This window comes from Dioscorea cayenensis, chromosome 2, assembly GCF_009730915.1.
Source record: "Dioscorea cayenensis subsp. rotundata cultivar TDr96_F1 chromosome 2, TDr96_F1_v2_PseudoChromosome.rev07_lg8_w22 25.fasta, whole genome shotgun sequence".
Taxonomy (NCBI): domain Eukaryota; kingdom Viridiplantae; phylum Streptophyta; class Magnoliopsida; order Dioscoreales; family Dioscoreaceae; genus Dioscorea; species Dioscorea cayenensis.
The window spans coordinates 3,096,864-3,116,043 of record NC_052472.1 but is presented as its reverse complement, the minus strand read 5'-3'; the positions used below and the strand labels follow the sequence as shown (position 1 = coordinate 3,116,043).

Below are 19,180 nucleotides of genomic sequence, written 5' to 3'. Positions count from 1 at the left end.
GGGATGCTATGCCTGGACATCCTTTCTTTCCTTGATTTCCATATTGCTTTATTTCCGTATTTGTCATTCTAGTTTCTTTTGTTCACACACATATCACTTCACTACTTAGGTTATTTTTTCGGAATTAGGGCTATTACTAGTATTCACTTTCTTTCCTGTGGATCGACACTCTGCATTCACACGCACTTTATTACGCGATATACACGTACACTTGCGTCCATATCAACTTGTTACTCCAATTATACTAAAACTAACAAGATATAAGTTAAGAAAAATAATAAGAGATAAATTTGAATATATCTTCCATCATCTCGTGGATTGTAATTGTCATAATTGATTGACGATGATTGTTATTACAATAATATATATATATATAGCACCTTGATAAAGGGAACTTTTGTTTATTTTAGACCTTATTTGGTAGATTAGATAATACGAGATGATAGACATCCATATCACAAGACCAACAAGACAAGCGCACCACAGACAGACATAAAAAAACACAGACGCAAAATGTAGTAATAGTATATAACCAGCTTAGCTATGCAATCACATGCATGCAAGCAACTTCCCCACAAACTTGAGAACATTTAGAGCACTGGAGGTGGCTGCTGCTGCAGCTCCAACACCTTCTTCCACGACGACCTCCCTGATATCTTGTCCCACCAATTGCTCACCCTCTTCTTAGACCTAAAAAGATGCCCACATCTCATGTCAGCAATGAGATAATGTGTGTTTGGAAGGTGAGAAAGATCTGCAAGAGTGAACTTGTCTCCAGCAAGATAGTTTGTTTCCTCAAGCCTTTGCTCGTAAACATCCAGCAAATTGGCTAGTTTTGCTTTGCTCTTGGTGATAACCTCTTGGTCTGGTTCGAGGTCCAATATTGGAGCAAATGCCAAGTTAAACACTAATGCCGATGTCGGTGGATCAAAACTCTGCATCTCTGTTTGTAGCCATTGTTCTATGGATGCCCTCTCCAGTGTTCCTTTTCCGAGAAGATCTTTGTTCCCTTGGTCTGCAAATTTCTCTGCTATATATCTGCATATGTCTCTTGACTCTGTTTATTAACAAGTTAATGAGTAAATGAAATACTTAATAATAAATGACATATTTATGGGGTTTACATTTAAAAAAAATAAGTAGAAGAGAGAAGAGGGTATATATATATATATATATATAATTACCTTTAATCTTTCTTAATAAAAGTTAAATTGAAATATGATCATGAAAGAGAGAGATAGAAGTTGGTTGGAGGAGGTGTCTTTATTCTAAATAAACTTTTAAACTTTGCCACTGAAATAAGGTTATAGAAGAGTAAAGGAGTATGTAAGATGGGGGAAAAATTGCTAATTAATTAATTAATTTAATTACTTATTTTTAAATATTGGGTTGGAATGAGAGCTTTTATTTTAATTGATAAAAGTTTAATTAATTTGATTGATATTACAAAAATTAAATATTATAAAATTTAAAAATTAAATAATGTAATATTTATTTAAATAATTAAAAAAATTGAGAGACAGAGAGATTGAACATACCAACGAGAGTTTTACCACCATGTTCAAAAGTGAGAGCTTGACCTGTTGGCTGCATCAAACCATAATTAAAAAAATCACCAACAATGGCAAATAATAATAATAATAATAATAATAATAATAATAATAATAATAATAAAAAGATTACATCATGAAATATAACGGAAACCGTAGACAACAAACATGCACGTCCATGCAAGCTATTAAACTATTTCAACTATTCCATTAGCATCTCAATTGCTTCTAATTTTCTAGCCATGCCTTCTCTTCGGATATATTAAAAAAGTAAAAAGAAAAGCATTAATTCATCTTCCCAATTGTAAATCCAAAACTAATATTAGAACCAAATAATGAAATATATATATATATATAAATATAATATATATATATATACTTGTAGCCTGAGATAATCTGGTTTCCTCGCCATGCCCTTGAAGCTATCAATGCGAATGAGTTGGAAGTCCACATCCTTCTCAAAGAGGCAAGCTAAAACCCTAGCCACCTCAGTTGAAGTTGGTGATCCAAAGACCTTTACACTTGCCATTTTGATCAGTTAATGGGAGCTTAATTCAATTCCTCTGATCTCACTGCTTGAACACAAGCAATGAAGTCGTGTTTATAGGGGTGGTATTTATACATGAAGGATGAAGAGAGAAAGAAAGAGAGGAAGAGAACTGAATGCCTTACTTGTGATCAAGTGGAAAACTCATAATATCAAGATAAAGAAAAAGAAACTAAGTTAAAGAAAAAGAGAAAGAAGTAAAGGGAAAGGACTTATTTGTTATTCCAAATTCACATGGAGCTTGTCTGGTTTAGTTCATTGTAGAAAAACTAAATGATGCTTCATGTTAGAGCTTTTTCTAGGTTTTCAAATAAATATATACAAAAGATTTGCATAAATTATTGTTCAACAAGTATTCTAGGTAAAACTAATGGTCTATGGGGTTTTTTCTTTTCTTTTCTTTTTTAAAGAAAAGACAAAAAGAAAAGTTGCATGCAAATCTTTTGAATTGAATACAATTAATAAAGTTTCTTAGATATATATGTTGGTTTAATTAATGGTTTAATTAATTATTTAATCTAAACTTAGTTCGTATATATATATATATTTATATTCCTTGCTAAGTAATAACTCTTATGTCGTTTGAGTCAGAATTTGTGACTTGAATTCTATTTGACTTCACATGAAAAGCTACTATTATAATTTATGTGATTTTTTTTGTAATATTAGAAAATTTTGAGGACTAATGGTTGTAAAGGAAGAATTGAGAGCCGTTTGTATAGATCTTATCAGAGAATTTAGACTATTGGATTGACCTAAGAGATGTAGACTAAATCAAGAAGGACAAGATCTAATTTGAGTTTAGGTCAAGTTGATTTGTGATCGAATTAGAGCATATTTAAATATGTTTTAGGGCTTTATTATAATAAAAGAATTTTACCAAACTGATCGCTACCATCGTGCTCAATTTTTAATATAGTGCAATCATATTTTCTCTTCTTGTACCGATGATTTTTTTTCCTGATTTTTAATTTTTCATATAAATTTCTGTGTTCTTATTTAGCTTTATTTTTCTAGTTATTTTGTATTATATCTTTCAATAGGTATAGAGCAATTTATTTTTTTGAATAAAAAATAGGATTAGTTTGGTTATGATTATATGTATAGCTAGCATGTATGCTTCAGCTAAATAACATATTACATTTTATTTTATTTATTATTTATAATAATTAATTTTCATGATTCATTCTATTTTTTATAAGTCATCAATAGATAAGTGGATACTGATTTTCTATGATTTTCTTAAATAATTATATTATATTTATTAAGTGAGGAAAGATGGGTTAGGTTAGTGGGTAGTGCTAGTAATAGGGGAGTAAGTGTATGTGACGATCGTGTAATAAAGTGTGCGTAAATGCAGAGTGTCGGTCCACAGGGAAGAAAGTAAATACTAGTAATAACCATAATTCTGAAAATTAGGCTAACTAATGAAGTGGTGCGTGTGAATAAAAAAAAAAAATAAGAAATACGGAAATAAAACAGGAGAGAAATCAAGGGAAGAGATGATGCCCGGACATAGTATCCGTATAGGGTTATGAAGTACATGACAAAGGTTGTCCAGGTATGCAATCCTATTTGAACCGAAAGGTTTCCAGAATTATACAAAACCCCGATTTCTCAGACGAAGTGTAACTGAATCGGTGCAGAGCTGATTCAGACATCCACACAATCGCATTAACACTCTATGAAACCTTATTGTGGCTAATGACAATCTCTTAAGTAGATAATCTCCCCCAAAAGAGAGAGATTATCCCTAATCCAAATATAGAGCAGAAATGCGATTTCTTTTAAAATCCACTCCACATGATTGCAAAAAGCACGGAGATTATCACTAATCCACTTGGAAGGATTACGGGAGACGTAATCTTTGAAGTACCTTAACCAGAGATGTACCCACTATCCTCTTGAATTGCGGCAAGTCTATGCTAGGTGGGAATTTTTTTCTCGTCATGTAGCAATACCAAGTATGATGGCTAGGCTTTCACCTCGTTAGAAATCAAGATTCAATCACATAATTAGACTAAAATAGATATGATTGCAAATAAGAAATCAATTAAAGCATCAAAGATCCAACAACCAAAGTCAAAGATATAAGCCCTAGATTTCAACTATGCCTAAACACCATGAAAAATAGTTCTCTATTATTGGAGAACGACAATTCAATCCAAAGGAATTAAAATATATAAAGAGAATAACAAAACCCCCTCAAAGCTCGCAATCTCCTTGGATTGATGAAGTTCTTCGAAGATTCCCCAAAATCATTGCTAAGACCTCTCCACAAACGGCTCCCTTGAAGCTTTAAAGCTTGTTCTAATTTCTCTCTCTTGTTTTCTTCCTTCTCTAGCAAGATATTCAAGGAAAAACCCCCAAATCACCGACCAAAGGGCGGCCAAAGAGTGGATAAGAAGATCCACCCCAAAGCCATAATTTCTAGCTTTTATAACTTAGAAATCAGGGGTTCTTATGACTGCTACAGTAACCCTTACAGCTGTAATAGTTGCCCATAAGGTTCTCGGGTTGGAGCTTAAGACCATAACCAACCAGTAATAGTGCCTATGAATAGCGGTTTGCTATAGTAGCCATAAACAGTGAAATATTACAGGAACCCTTACGGCCCAAGTCTTACGATCGTAACAGTGGCCATAAGGTTGAGTTGGGGCTTATGGCCGTAAGTCACTCTAAAAAAGTCTATTCTTCTTACAAAATTAGCTTAAATCGCCTTAAACTTATTTCTCTTGATTAATATGTCCTCATTCTAGCCTGAATATGAAATAGAAGCAAATTAAGCAACAATTCAATCATATATTCAACAATTATATGCAAAGTGTAATGAATAATAATAATAAAATACATTCATTCAAGCACTTATCAGCTAGACATTATTTAGATTTATATAAAATTTTTTCTAGAATTAATTATGTGTTTGATGAATGTTGAAACTTAAAAATAATAAAATAATTTTTAATATATAGAACACCATTTATTTTTACAGTCATACATATAAATCATAACTTAACATCAGCAAACAATTATTTTAATATTCCAAAGGTTCATTTGTTGGGTATGAAAGAATATTGGCGGATAAGATATAAGGACAGGATATGAGTAGGAAAGGATATGGGTATCATAAGCTCATATTCTATTCTATGTTTGATGTGCACCAGATAAGTCATTAGATAACATTTGGTATCCTATTTTACGTTTGAAGTGGAAGAGATAATGATAAGATATGATAAGAATTATATGTAAATAGAGAAAATTACCCTTTATAATAACCTAAAATCGATATATGTAGCAAAATAGATAGATCATATCAAAATAATTAGAAAATAAAAGGAAAAAATCATTCAACTAGAGAAACTAAAGGTAAGACATAATCAAAGAAGAGATTTATATGAAAAACAACTTGTTAATGAACAAGATCGACGGAGAAATTTGTTAGTCGGTTCGGATGTGAAAAGATCTACTTAAAATAGTGAAATTAGTGTCCTATCTAGTTGTGGACAAATTTCTTGTCCCAAGCCTTGGGTTTAAATATCAAAAAGAGGGATACAATGGAAACCCTAGATAAAAGAGAGAAACCAAATAAAAGGGCAAAAGAGTAAATTTAACTTTTTATCTATCCTACCCGTTTCTATCTTGACTTTCCCCATAAGATTAGTTATTATGTCACCGTTAGGATGTAATGGGTCAGTAGGATAATACTATCATATCCTATTGGCTCATCAAATAAAAAATAATAGCAGGGTATGCTAGTCTATTCTTTCCTATCATCTTTATCCTGCCCAAAAATGAGCCATCAAAAGTATACATTTGTATCTTTATTTTGAGAGTATTATAAATTTAATTTTAACATGTTTTCCTCCAGCAATAATGTGTATTGCTGTTTTATATAAATATTTAAGAACTTTATTTTTTAGGATTCAATAAAAGGTAAAAAAAAATCCTGTCTTTGGAATTTGGTGATTGGCTCAAACATTAATATTGAAAATATTTTCATATGTTTGATCCTTTTCTTTCTCTTATATTATTATTATTATTATTATTATTATTATTATTATTATTATTATTATTATTATTTTTAAAGAAAACTATCCAAGCTAAATCGATTACGAAGAATTTAGCGATTCATTATTTAACTATTTATATATTTACAATAATATATTATTTAACTATATATATATTTGCAATAATATATATACATAAACAACAGTTTTTGCCCTTCATTAAAAGTTTGTGAATTAAGACAATTAAGAGATTCTAAGGCTTTTCACATGGAATAAATGAATTGAAGTAAATTTTGGGTAAAATCGATTTATTAATTTGTTCCAGTTATGGAATTAAAATGGACTTACTTCAATTAGAATCACGATGAAAATCATTACTATTATTATATGGCATTAATATAAAAGATAAAAAAAAGGTGGATTTCATGCCTTGGAATCATCTACAAGCAGTGTTAATCCCTTTTCATTTGATAATAATTGCGAGACAAATGCATTGATGTTAATTTATAAATTAGATTATCAAATAAATTTGTGGTTTATCTACATTTAATTTAAAAAAAAAATTTAGATTATCAAATAAAATGTTAATTTATTAATAACCATGAATATCAATATATTTCTTTTGAATTATAGAACTTAAAGAAAAGGTTGTGTAATTTTTGACATGGATTGCACCATTTAAATGTGAGTATGAAAAATCGAAAAAAATATTGATAAACCAAACCAATGGTTCTGGCTGGGCTATTCAAGCAATTAAGTTTAAATTATGTTAAAATATTAGGATTTCGAAAAATCTTTTATATGATTATCAATTTCCTCCAATATCTTGATATTGTTTAAAAAAAAATGGATAAAAGGCAATTCAATTAAATAAAATTTTAAAAATGTTTGAAAGATAAGTTCAATAGAATTTTTCAATAAAATAAGATATAGTTTTGGTCTTTCATTAAAAGTGTATGAATTGAGATAATAATTGAGAGATTCTAAGATATTTTATGTATAACATTTTAATGTCTTTTTTTTTTTAATTTAAAAAATATGGAAAAAGATATGGAGTTACTACCTCAACATCTTGGTATTCTTACTTTATGTAAGTTGAGGTTTGAAACCTCCTTAATATCTCACATGACACTCTAGGCAGGCATTCAATGCCAATAGATCAAGAAGTATTGATACAAGTATGTCATGTTAAAATGAAAATATTATTACAAATAACTGTTATATGGGTATTTAAAAAATTGTGCATAAAACTATACAATTTGATTTATATAAAAATATTAGAATTAATAAAATATCAGAAAAATTAATGTAAACCGGCAAAACCCTAAAATTTTATTAGAATAGATTAAATCATTTTTAAAAATATTTTGTTTTCTTTATTTTATTTTTTAACCTTAAAAAATGATTGGTTTTGAACTTTCTTAAGTTTTAAAATTAATTACTCAATAACTTTTCATATATATATATATATATACACACATTTGGTGTTTATTTTTTCATGTTTAATTTTATTTTAATTTTTATTGAATTTATATTTATCTTTATATATTTTCATGGTTTGAAATTAGTAGGATTAACACCTCTTATCTTATTTGTAACAGCATTATAAAATAAAAATTCCAATTATATAAAGTTATTTATCTATTTTTTCGAAATCACCTTAGCTTTTACCCTTCCAAGATGCTTAAAACGTAAGGTATAACAAAAGCTCACCCATGTTTTAACAAATTACAAGTAACAATTTCTATTATCTCAAAACTTCACTTATATGATTTGGTATTAGGGAGAAGAAATTGGATGCCTAAATAATAAATATATTTTAATATTAAAAAGATTAATAATTGTTCATAAAAAAAGCTTAATATAATTTTTGAAAGTCCAAATCATTTTCACATGTAGGTTGAATGATAGGGGCACAAGTGTTGATAGGGATGCACGCAAGTGCACATGCCGATTGAGTAATAAAGTGTGCTTGAAGTGCAGAGTATCGATCCAGAGGGAAGGAGGTGAATACTAGTAATAACTCTAAATCCGAAAATTATCCTGAAAGGTGAAGTGTTTGTGTATGCACAAGAGTAAAAGAAAATAAGAAAATATGGGAAATGATAAGAGGAAAATCAAGGAAGAAAGCGATGTTCAGGTATAGTGTTCCTCTAGGTTTATTAAGTATACGACAATGGTCGTCTAAATATGCAATCTTATTTGAACCGAGAGGTTTCTAAAATTATACTAAACCCCAATTTCTCAGGCGAAGAGTAACTGTGCAAAACTGATACATACATCCACACAATCGCATTAACACTCTATGAAAGATTACCCATAATCCGAATACAGAGATGCGATTTCTCATAAAATCCACTCCACATAATTGCAAAGAGCAAGGAGATTGTCAAAAACTCACTCGGGAGAATTGAGGGAGACGGAGTCTCCAAAGTATCCTATACCCAGGCTTACTCATAATTCCCTCTAATCAAGGCATGTCTATGCTAGGTGGGTATTTCTACTCGTCACGTAGCACATCAAACATAATAGCTTGGGCTTTCACCTCTTTAGCAACCAAGCATTCAAACACGTAATTAGATTCAAATATATCGGATTGCAAATAAGAAATCAATTAAAGCATCAAAGATCCAACAACCAAAGTCACAAAATATAAACCTTAGAGTTCAACTTTTCCCAAACATCTACAAATTAACCCACCATTAATGGAGGGCAAGCATTCAAGATAAAGAATAGGAGTAGATATAGGATCTATGAAAACCCCCTTGTTAATCCCTAGGATGGAGAGTCATCGAGATAGCTTCCATGCACATGGCTAAGATGAGCTTGATGGCTATGATCTCCAATCCCCTTGAATGCCATGCCAAATCCCTCTCCAAATCTTACCTAAGGTACTGGAGATTCAGCCCTTTTCTTCCTCAATCTCGCCTCTAAGAATTGCCTCCAAAGAATAGAGAGATAGAATAAATGATACCCTAAAATCCTTTTAAGTTCTATTTATACCCTATTGCTTACAGGTTGCTTACGGGCGTAAGGGCTAAGCAGTAAGGGAGTTGGGGAAGATAGTCGCGAGCCTTATAGGAACGCTTACGGGCATAAGCCTCATCTGTAAGGTCTTCTATATATGTTACAGTCAAGCTTACGACCATAACTGCTGGACCATAAGCTTCTCTATTTGTTTCTTACAACTGTAATTATAGGCATGCATTGTGGTTGTAAGCTCCTCTAGATGGTCCTTACAGGCGTAAGCCTTGCCCGCAAGGTCCTCTAAATTGACTCTGAATCTTCCTTATGGGCATAAGTATGCTCGCAAGGTCTTCTGGACTATACTTACTACCATAAGGCTGACCGTAAGCTACCTGTAAGGCACCCAATTTGCTTTGTCCTTGTTCTAGTGATGCTGAGAGAGCTCTAACTTCATCTTTTTCTGTCTAAATTGCTTATTTTGGATCTTCCTCACTTTTAAGCACTATCCTAAGTCTGTTAATGTAAAACACATGATATTTAGCATCAAATTCCACATTATGGTTCTAATGCATGCCAAATGAGTGTACAAATAGATATGAAATACGTGAACAATATACATTCATCAAGTGCATGTGCTGATCGTGTAATGAAATGTGCATAATGCAAAGTGTCGGTCCACAGGGAAGGAGTTGATTACTAGTAATGACTCTAAACCTAAAAAATAGACTAAACGATCGAGTGATGTGTGTGTGGATAAAAGAAAAAGAACATAAGAAAATACAGGAGGTAATAGGAGAGAAATCAAGAAAGAATTTAAGTGATGTCCAAGCATAGCATCCCTCTAGGGTTATGAGGCACATGACAATGGTTGTCTAAAGATGCAATCCTCTTTGAACCGAAAGGATTCCGAAAATATATAAAACCATGATTTCTCAAGTGAAGTGTAATTGAATAAGTGCAGAGCTAATATAAACATCCACACAATCGCATTAACACTCAATAAAACTGTATTGTGGACTAATGATAATCTCTCCCTTAAGAGAGAGAGAGAGAGAGATTACCCCTAATCCGAATTTAGAGTAGAAGTGCAATTTCTCCTAAAATCCGCTCCACATGATTGCAAAGACACGGAAATTATCATTAATCCACTCTAAAGGATTGTGGGAGACAAAATCTCCTAGATACACTAACAAGAGGTGTACCCACTATTCTCTCGAATTACAGTAATTCTATACTAGGTGGGAATTTCTTCTCAACACGTAGCAATACCAAGAATGTTTGCTAAGGCTTTTCGCCTCGTTAGCTGATAAGTGCTAAATTGATCATATTTTTTATATCATTTCCACTGCATCTAGCATGAAATTGTATTTATTTATCATCTCATTAGGATGAAATTTCATTCTCTTGTTCACAATGACCTTTATTTCTATTTTAGGAAGAAAAAAAGTGAATTCAAGGATGTTTTGAAGCAAAATAAAACAAGTTGCTGAATCAAGGCTATACGATGACTCACAATAAGCGTTATGGGATCTCACAATGCCCGTTGTCTACACTTACCCATGTGGTAATCAAGCTGTGGCAGCATAAGCTCACTGGTAGCAACATAGAAGCCATAACGACCTTACAACGAACATTATAAAGTCTATAATAGCCGTTGTCAAGATGCATAATGCCCAAAGACTGTGTTAAGACGTGACTTAGAGCCCAAGAAACAACTTACTTACAACGGACATCACAACACTAGTGGTGAGGCCGTGGCGTAGCCGATTACTATAAATATCTTAGTTTTCTCAATATTGAGGAGTGATTCTTTAGCCAAAGAGTTAAGGCGGCCAGATTTCTATAGATCAAGAGCATTAAAGGTGATTTTTATCGATATTTCAGCAAATTCTGATGAGTTTCTTAAGAGAAGATCAAAGATCATAATTGAAGGATAACGTGCATGACACACGTTATCTAAACAACCTTGGGATCCACTAATCGCCAACCTTTAGGGAACTATTGGAGGGAGTTAGTCTAGGAACACATTGAACATTTATTTGTTCATTATTTGGTCTTGTGGCTCTCTTTGAACTTTGATGTTTTACTTTCTTTGATCCATATGAACCTAATTTGATGGGAATTGTATATTTAGTTTTCTTAATCATTGCATGCTTTAATTGTTTATCTTTGTTGATGTGGATGAGGAGGATATACTCCTGCATTGATGGCACCCATGCCATGATAGATCTATACATGTTTTAAGAGGTTAGGCATAGCTAGGTTTCTAGATTGAGGATTGATTGATTTCTTCTCGTAGGGTTCCCGTACTTAAGGCAAACATAGGAGGCTGAGGAGGATTAGATTCCATCCAAGTGACGGGGTGGAGGAATTCCATCTTAAGTGCCTAGTGATTTAGACCTAGTTGCCATGACTTATTGGGGCTAGTAGGCCTTTGAATTCTCCCGGTTCGATCCTAGAACATAATTGATACTTAACGCCTATCATAATTAGTAATCAAGATAACCTTCATATATATTACCACTCCTTTCAAGTGTGCTTAACGACATCTCCAATTGTATTGCTTCCATAATTTGTACAATTAGACTAAAGAGAGAACTAAATGTTTACGCTATTGATTAAGTGAAAAGGAAGTAATAGGAGCCTTTAGCTGTTCCTGGGGAAATACGATCTTTGTGTTCATCCATGAGGTATTACTTGATGCTCCGTGTACTTGCGGTATTATGGACTTGATTATGATATTTTATTATGTACTTGCATACTTACATATTCATATTTTCACACACCCAACACTAGTAGGAAAGCGTCTGTTAAGTTTTTGCCGCTGTTGCTGGAGACCCCACAATTGAGATATTCTAAGAAAACATGTAGCTTAGTGTTTTAGCCAATTCTTTTTAATAGTATATATTAATTAATATACTCATACAACATTGAAGACTTATTGCCGTGGCTTTCTTCTGCAGGTGACTGTACATGACTAAATCTAATCCCAGGGATTTAGTAGAAGGAAGCAGCGAATGAGAGATAACCCTAACATTGTTAAGAAGACTCTAGAAGAGGCCAGTCGTGGAAGCCGATAGTGATAGTGATATCACAGAATCTGCAACTATGGCTGAACCGAGAAGAACATTGTCAAAGTATGAAAGGCCACAGTTTACAGAGGAAGAATTCAATGTGTAAGGCCCATTAGTAGTAGCTAACAACTTTGAAATCAAAGCTAGAACTATTGGGATGATTCAGAACTCCTGTCAATTTGATGGCCTAGCAGATGAAGACCTAAATGCCCATCTCTCAAAATTTTTACAGATCTGTTTGACATTCAAGATTGGCACAATGATAGATAACATGATCAGATTGTGACTCTTTCCTTTCAGCCTTGAGAGGTTCGATATATCGGTGTCTTACCTTCCTAGCACCAAGCTCAATCAAGACATGGAATGACTTGGTGGAGAAATTCCTTGGATGCTATTTCCCACCAAGTAAAGCAGCAAAGATAAGATAAAAAATCTCAGCATTCAAGAAAGGAGAGTCTGAAACACTATTTGAAGCACATGAAAGGTTCAAGGACCTTCTTAGGCGGTGCCCACATCATGGGTTTAGTTCATGGATGAGGTTGTAGACTATTTACAACTTATTGAACTACCAAACCAGACAGATTATCGATATCGCTGTAGGAGGATCATTTATCAATAAGTATCCTGAAGAGGCAGAGCAGTTGTTTGAGGACATGCCTAATAATGACTCACATTGGAGTTCAAGAGGCATGCAACCAAAAGTGACCGGGTTACATGAGGTAGACACAGACACCGTTTTGGTAGCCAAGATGGATGCGCTCACATGGAGGTTAGATCTACTCATGGGTAATGGTCAAAGTGTTAACATGAGTTCTAGGGCTATTATGTTTTGCGAGACATGTAGAGGAGGACATGGGGAAACCCAGTGCCCAATTATTAGTCCGGTAGTAGCTCCTATGAAATAGGTCAATTTTATTGGTGGAGGCAGAGGAACCAGAATAACCCATATAATAGTACATACAACCCAGGGTGGAGGAGTCATCTAAACTTCTCTCGTACCCAAGGTAAGTAAAGACTACCTCAACAACAGAACTACCAATACTAGTCACGACAACAATAGTCTGAAAGGAAGTTCTCCACAGAGGATGTTTTAGTAGAATATATGACAAGCAATGATGCTAAAGTGGATGAGTTTGGTGCTATATTGAGAAACGTCCAAGCATTAATCAAGAACTTGGAAAATCAAGTTGGATAGTTGGCAAGAGCAAGTACCAAAAGACCTCAAGGAAGTCTCCCAAGCAACACTGAAGCAAACCCAAGAGAGCAGTTTAAGGCTATCTTACTCTGCAATGGTAAAACCATCACGACAAGGACCGCTCAAGGTCTTAGTGTCACGATAGAAAGGCCAACCATACAGGAAGGCCCTAGCACTTCACAGGAGTCCATGGAGGAGGAAGAGGAAGCAGTTGGGGAAGAACCAAAAGAGCCATTATCAGCTCAACCCACAGTCCAAAAATACAAAATCCAAGTTCTTACCCCTCCAGATTGAAAGCCGATAAGGAGGATGCACAATTTAAGAAGTTCATAACCATTTTCAAGTAACTCCACATAAACATCCCCATTGTTGAAGCATTGTCCCAAATGCCGAAGTATACAAAGTTTTTGAAGGAGTTTCTTACCAACAAAAGGAAATTGGAAGAGGTTGATACAGTGGCTCTAAATAAAAAATGTTCCGCCATTGTGGATAAAAAGCTATCAATGAAACTGAGAGATCCGGGAAGTTTTGTGATTCCATCTTTGTTAAGTGATGGCGTGGAAGAAAATGCACTAGCCAATTCTGGAGCTAGTATCAATGTCATGCCATACACTATCTACATGAAGCTTAGGTTGGGAATGTTGATACCAACAAGGATGACCTTGTAGTTGGCAGATAGATTAGTAAGAAGGCCACGGGGAATTATGGAAGATGTACTTGTAACCATTGAAAAGCTTATCTTCCCTCGTGGATTTTGTGATCTTTGACAAAGATGAGGATGTAGAGATCCCACTCATTCTTGGACAACCCTTCCTAAATACCTCCGGGGATCTCATGAATTGGAGAGATGGAAAGATGACATTAAAAGTGGGAGTTGAGGAAATGGTGTACAAGCTCCCAAAGATCTATGAAACACTCCATGGATCAAGATGATGAATGTTACATTGCACATGACCCTAATTTTTCTATTTTTGATTTCATGCAGGATGTGTTGATGGTGAGCCCCTTTCATGAATACTTCAAGGGCAAGCTTGAGGAAGAGGCGACACAACAAACAGAACCACAACTTCAAAGAAGAAATAAAAGGAGTAAGGTGAGAGTTGCATCAATGAAGTAGGTGTGGAGGAAGGTACAAATAAAAAAAAGAACACACTACAGAGGTAATAAACTCCATTACCTTCAAACAAGGTAATGAAGGCAAAACTTCTCAACCTACTCCAAGTAACCTAAGGCCATCATAAGGTAAGAAGAAGTACATCAGGCTCATGACATAAAACAATGGCTTCTTGGGAGGCAACCCAAGTAGTTTTCTAGGCTTTAGTCCACTTACTCTTAGTTTATCATTCATTAGTTTATAAAATACAGAATGTGGTAATTAATGTGAAAGTGGGAAGTTGGATCAACCCCACTAAATTTCATAAGCAAAACATGTTTGGGGAGTCTAGTACTATTATTAGGAATTATTTTCATGCCATTTTACATAGGGAAAACCTTTAGTTTTTTCATTGTAAGCATCACAACAGGTGTGGTAAACTCATTGTACATGTTGTGATGAGTAGGCAGAGAATTGAGCATTTCTGGAAAAATTGAGTGAGTCTGAAACGGGCTTATAATGCCCGTTGTGATGGCCGTGGTAACCTATCATGGTTGTTCCATAGAGCGTGCCATGACTTTGAATTCTCCAAAGTTTGGCACATCTTTATGACACCCGTTGTCTAGTTATTGTGAACACAACGAGCCCTAGAATGGCTGTTGCCAACACTTAGAGATTTTTGAACCCAAACAAGTTGACAACAGCCCTATAACGGGCTGATAACAGCCATGGTGAATGCATGAACAAGGGCCGTTATTTGGCTATTTTAAATCCCGTTACTAGGAGGTATAGGGTCACCAATGGGTGACCCTATACCTTTCTCACTCAAAAACTCACTCCCTTTTTTGCTATTTTAGCAGAGACCTTCCTTGATCTTTGCTTAGTGATTCTGAGGAGCTTGGGCTTGTTTCTGATCGATCTAGCACTTTATTTACTCGATTCTCACCATGGGAAAACCCTTTCTTTTGGCCATTTTCATAAGAATCAGCACAAATCTTTTAAATATCGAGATGTTATAATATTTAAATGGCATGAAAGTGTTTAATGATGCTTGGGGAATGTTTTTATGTAAACTTCCATCAAAATAAACCAATGTTTAGAAAATTTTCACCATGGTCAAGCATCATAACGGTCGTTCTTGGACAAACAACCACCATTGTGAGGACTGTTGTGTTCAAATGTTGAACAAGGGAGAGATGAGCAACAATGGGCATTGTCCACCTATTGTGAAGCCGTTATGAGATTTTTCCTGCTCATCTGATCTCAACAACACCGAGCAATGGGAGAAAGCCCATTGTCAATTGGCCATTGCTCTACTCGATTACACAATGGATGCACCATAGCTGTTGTGTGGTCGTGTTTGCCTTAGTACAGTGCACAAATGAGTTGCTGAGTTACACAACGGGCCATTGTGTACCCTCTGTAACAATCCACATAAACATCAGGGCCTTGGTAATGGGCGTTGTGAGACCGTCATAGTCATATAACTGCCATGATGTACCCATTGTGCACTTGTTATCCCTTCTTGTATTGTATTTTTCTTATTCTATTGATTAATTTTTTGAATTCTTTCTAAATTGTAGGTTATGGGTCAAAAGAGAATTGCCAGTGATCCCCAAGTAGAGGTCGAGAAGAAGAAGACCGAAGAGTCTTCTCGGCCATCAGTACCACTATTTGGGGATCCAAAGCACAGAGCACGCCACAGGAGGCGCTTTGATTAGAGATTTGTTGAGGGTCGGGTCATCAATTGCCCGACTCTAGAGAGGATTGGTCTCGCTGATGAGGTATGGGACTTAATTTTTGTACAGGGCTAGAAGCAGTTCTTCCATATTCAAGAGCCGACTTTTTGGGAGCTGACATTAGAGGTGATGTGTTCGGGAGAGCTGGATAGGATGATCATCAGCCTCAGCCACTATGAGATCATCAGCTTCCAGATCTTCAGGGTGGAGTACCTGATGTCATACATGGAGTTCTCTGTGGCGATGTGGCTCGTCGAAGTGAGGTACATTTGCACCAAGTTGCACTCCCATCTCCACGTCAACCTGCCGGTCCACCTAAATGCTGATCAAGTTTGAACCCAGACACTTCAAGGCTATGAGACATGTGTGTACAGGACTTCGAAGGCATCTACCCTAGGATGTGCTATTTTCACGTACCTCAATGCCGTTTTAGCTCAGACGTTGACAGGGAGTGAAGACAGCACGGGGATCGTGAACCTCCGTGACTTGTACTTCTTGTGGAGCATGGTACCTTGGGAGCCGATTCACATCGGCCATGCCCTTGCCTGCCAGCAACGTCATCAAGCACAGGACCCCCGCTTGGCGACCATATTCCTTGGTCTCTACATTACTAGGCTTGCAAGGGGCTTAGGTTTGATCGACCGTTGTTCAGGTATGCGGTGAGTTGGAGGCATTCAGTCACTTTGGGTCACCACGCTTTAGGCATTGCGCATGATAGAGCGGTGAGACACACTCCATGGAGTGCAGTTCTAGGTAGTCCACGGTTCTGACTCCGAGTCTTTGAAAGATGAGGGGTCCCTACCGGAGACCACTGTTAAGCTGATCCTCCCCGACTACCACTCTAGTTGCTGCTGCTACTCCTCCTCCTTCGATAACTGCCGCACTGACTACATTAGCTCCATCAGCTCTTGAGAAGTGCTTAACCCATCTCAAGGAGGGTCAAGTGAGGATCGAGGGTCTACTTCAACAAATCCTGGTGCATCTGCAGCTTCGGGACCCCTTAATCACTTCAGCGCCTACATCATCCATTGTTACAACTCCAATGGTGCTAGAGTCTCCTCCGGCTTCACCGACATCACTAGTCTTCCACCGACCATATACAGAGCAGGACTTCCCTGCCGACTTCCACCATTTTGATTTTATTATACCACTTTTATACTTTAATATTTCAATACATTGTGCATTTTATTACTATAAGGGATACTTGCCCTGCTACTTTTGTACCTTCTGATATTAGTGGTTTCTATTTTACAATATTATATAGTTTTTTGTTTACTGTGTATCTAACTTTTACAATTGTATCTCATCAGGGTTTGAGATGATTGGGTGCTATTCTAGCCAGCACAATTTGTTTCTTGGACAAGGGTAACTTCATCGTCCTGGTTGGCCAAACTAAGAATTCAGGGGAGTACTACTGACCATACACTCCATAATTCATTTTCTTACTATATATCACTACACTTGGGCATGCATGTGTACATTGGGGATAATGTACATCCTTAAGTGTGGGGAGGGAGTGTATGTTTGTTTTTCTTTGCGCTACATTAAGAATTTTGTACTATACTATACTATATTATAATATCTTGTGGAAATATTTTTTTGGATGCTTGTACCTTATACACATGCTAGTGTTGATCTTTGAAGGGATTGCACTTACTTGTTGGAGTTTCTTTGGTCTAGGGACATGATTTGCTAGATTAGCAATTCTTTCGTACAATCCCGAGAGTCTGACTGCTCTATGAGTCTCTAAAATACCTTGTGTCCCTCTAAACTTCACCTTGCACCTTATGTTTGTCTAATGTTTTATAATGAAGGGTATCATCAGTACTTAGTTTATTGCTCTAAGTTAAGATATATACACAACAAAAAGAGCTACCTCTTTCGTAGTGCGTAGTCAGTCCCAACAAGTCAGATACAAAGTTTATGCCTTAGTGGGGGAGAGGGCTGCCTCCTGGGAAAGTGTGAAAGCTACTGATTGTGAGAAATTAAAGAGAAAGGGTAATCATGTATAAAAATTATGAAAAATGTAAGAGTGAGACTGAATAAAACCCCAAAAGGTTTTTGTACATGATCTGGACAAGAGACCAATACTTGGGAAAGTACTTTTTGCCGTAGAGTAGACTACTCTTTATAGAGGAATAATCATTCTACCTGGCATTTGATTGTTCACCCCGTACTATTGAAACTCGATACTTAGTTACCTGAGGTCAAGCACTTATCTTGTATTCTATTTTTATCGGTTTTATTTTCTTGAGGACAAGCAAACGCTTAAGTGTGGGGATATTTGATAAGTGCTAAGTTGATCATATTTTCTATATCATTTACACTGCATCTAGCATGAAATTGTACTTGCTTAACATCTCATTAGGAAAAAATTTCATTCTTTTGTTCACAACAACCTTTATTTCTATTTTAGGAAGAAAGAAGTGAATTCGAGGATGTTTTCAAGCAAAATAAGGTAAGTTGCTGAATCAAGGTTGTTCCACGACTCGCAATGGGCGTTGTGGGAACTCACAACGCCATTTGTCTACACTTACCACTGCCGTGATCGAGCCATAATGGCATAAGCTCACTGGTAGCAACATAGAAGCCATAAAGGACATACAACGGATGTTGTAAAGTCCATAACAGTCGTTGTTAAGATGCATAATACCAAAAGACCATGCCATGACACAACAGGGGGCCCAAGCAGCAACTTAATTACTCACAATGGGCATCACAACGCCCATGGTGAGGCAGTGGTGGAACCGATTATTATAAATAACCTAGTTTTCTCAATATTGAGGAGAGAATATTTTACCAAATAGTTAGGGCTGCTAGTTTCTAGAGATCAAGATCATTAAGCAGAGAATCTTTTGCCAAATTCTGATGAGTTTCTCAAGAGAAGATCAATGATCATCATTGGAGGAGGCGTGCGTGACACACGTCATCCGAACAACCTTGGGATCCACTAATCTGCAACCAAAGAGAGCCCTAATGCTATTGAGAAGACTCTGGAAGAGGCTCGT

The 19,180-nt window shown here is 35.5% G+C and overlaps 1 protein-coding gene across 1 annotated transcript; it reads right to left on the bottom strand.

Annotated features, from left to right (window-relative positions):
* Positions 1-404: 404 nt before the first annotated feature.
* LOC120270962 (glutathione S-transferase F10-like) lies at positions 405-2,160 on the bottom strand. The gene is made up of 3 exons (XM_039278055.1): positions 1,930-2,160; positions 1,539-1,587; positions 405-1,057 (listed from the first exon to the last, which is right to left on the bottom strand). The coding sequence occupies exons 1-3, from the start codon at positions 2,077-2,079 to the stop codon at positions 591-593; spliced, it is 666 nt and encodes a 221-aa protein (XP_039133989.1). The 5' UTR covers positions 2,080-2,160; the 3' UTR covers positions 405-590.
* Positions 2,161-19,180: the final 17,020 nt, after the last annotated feature.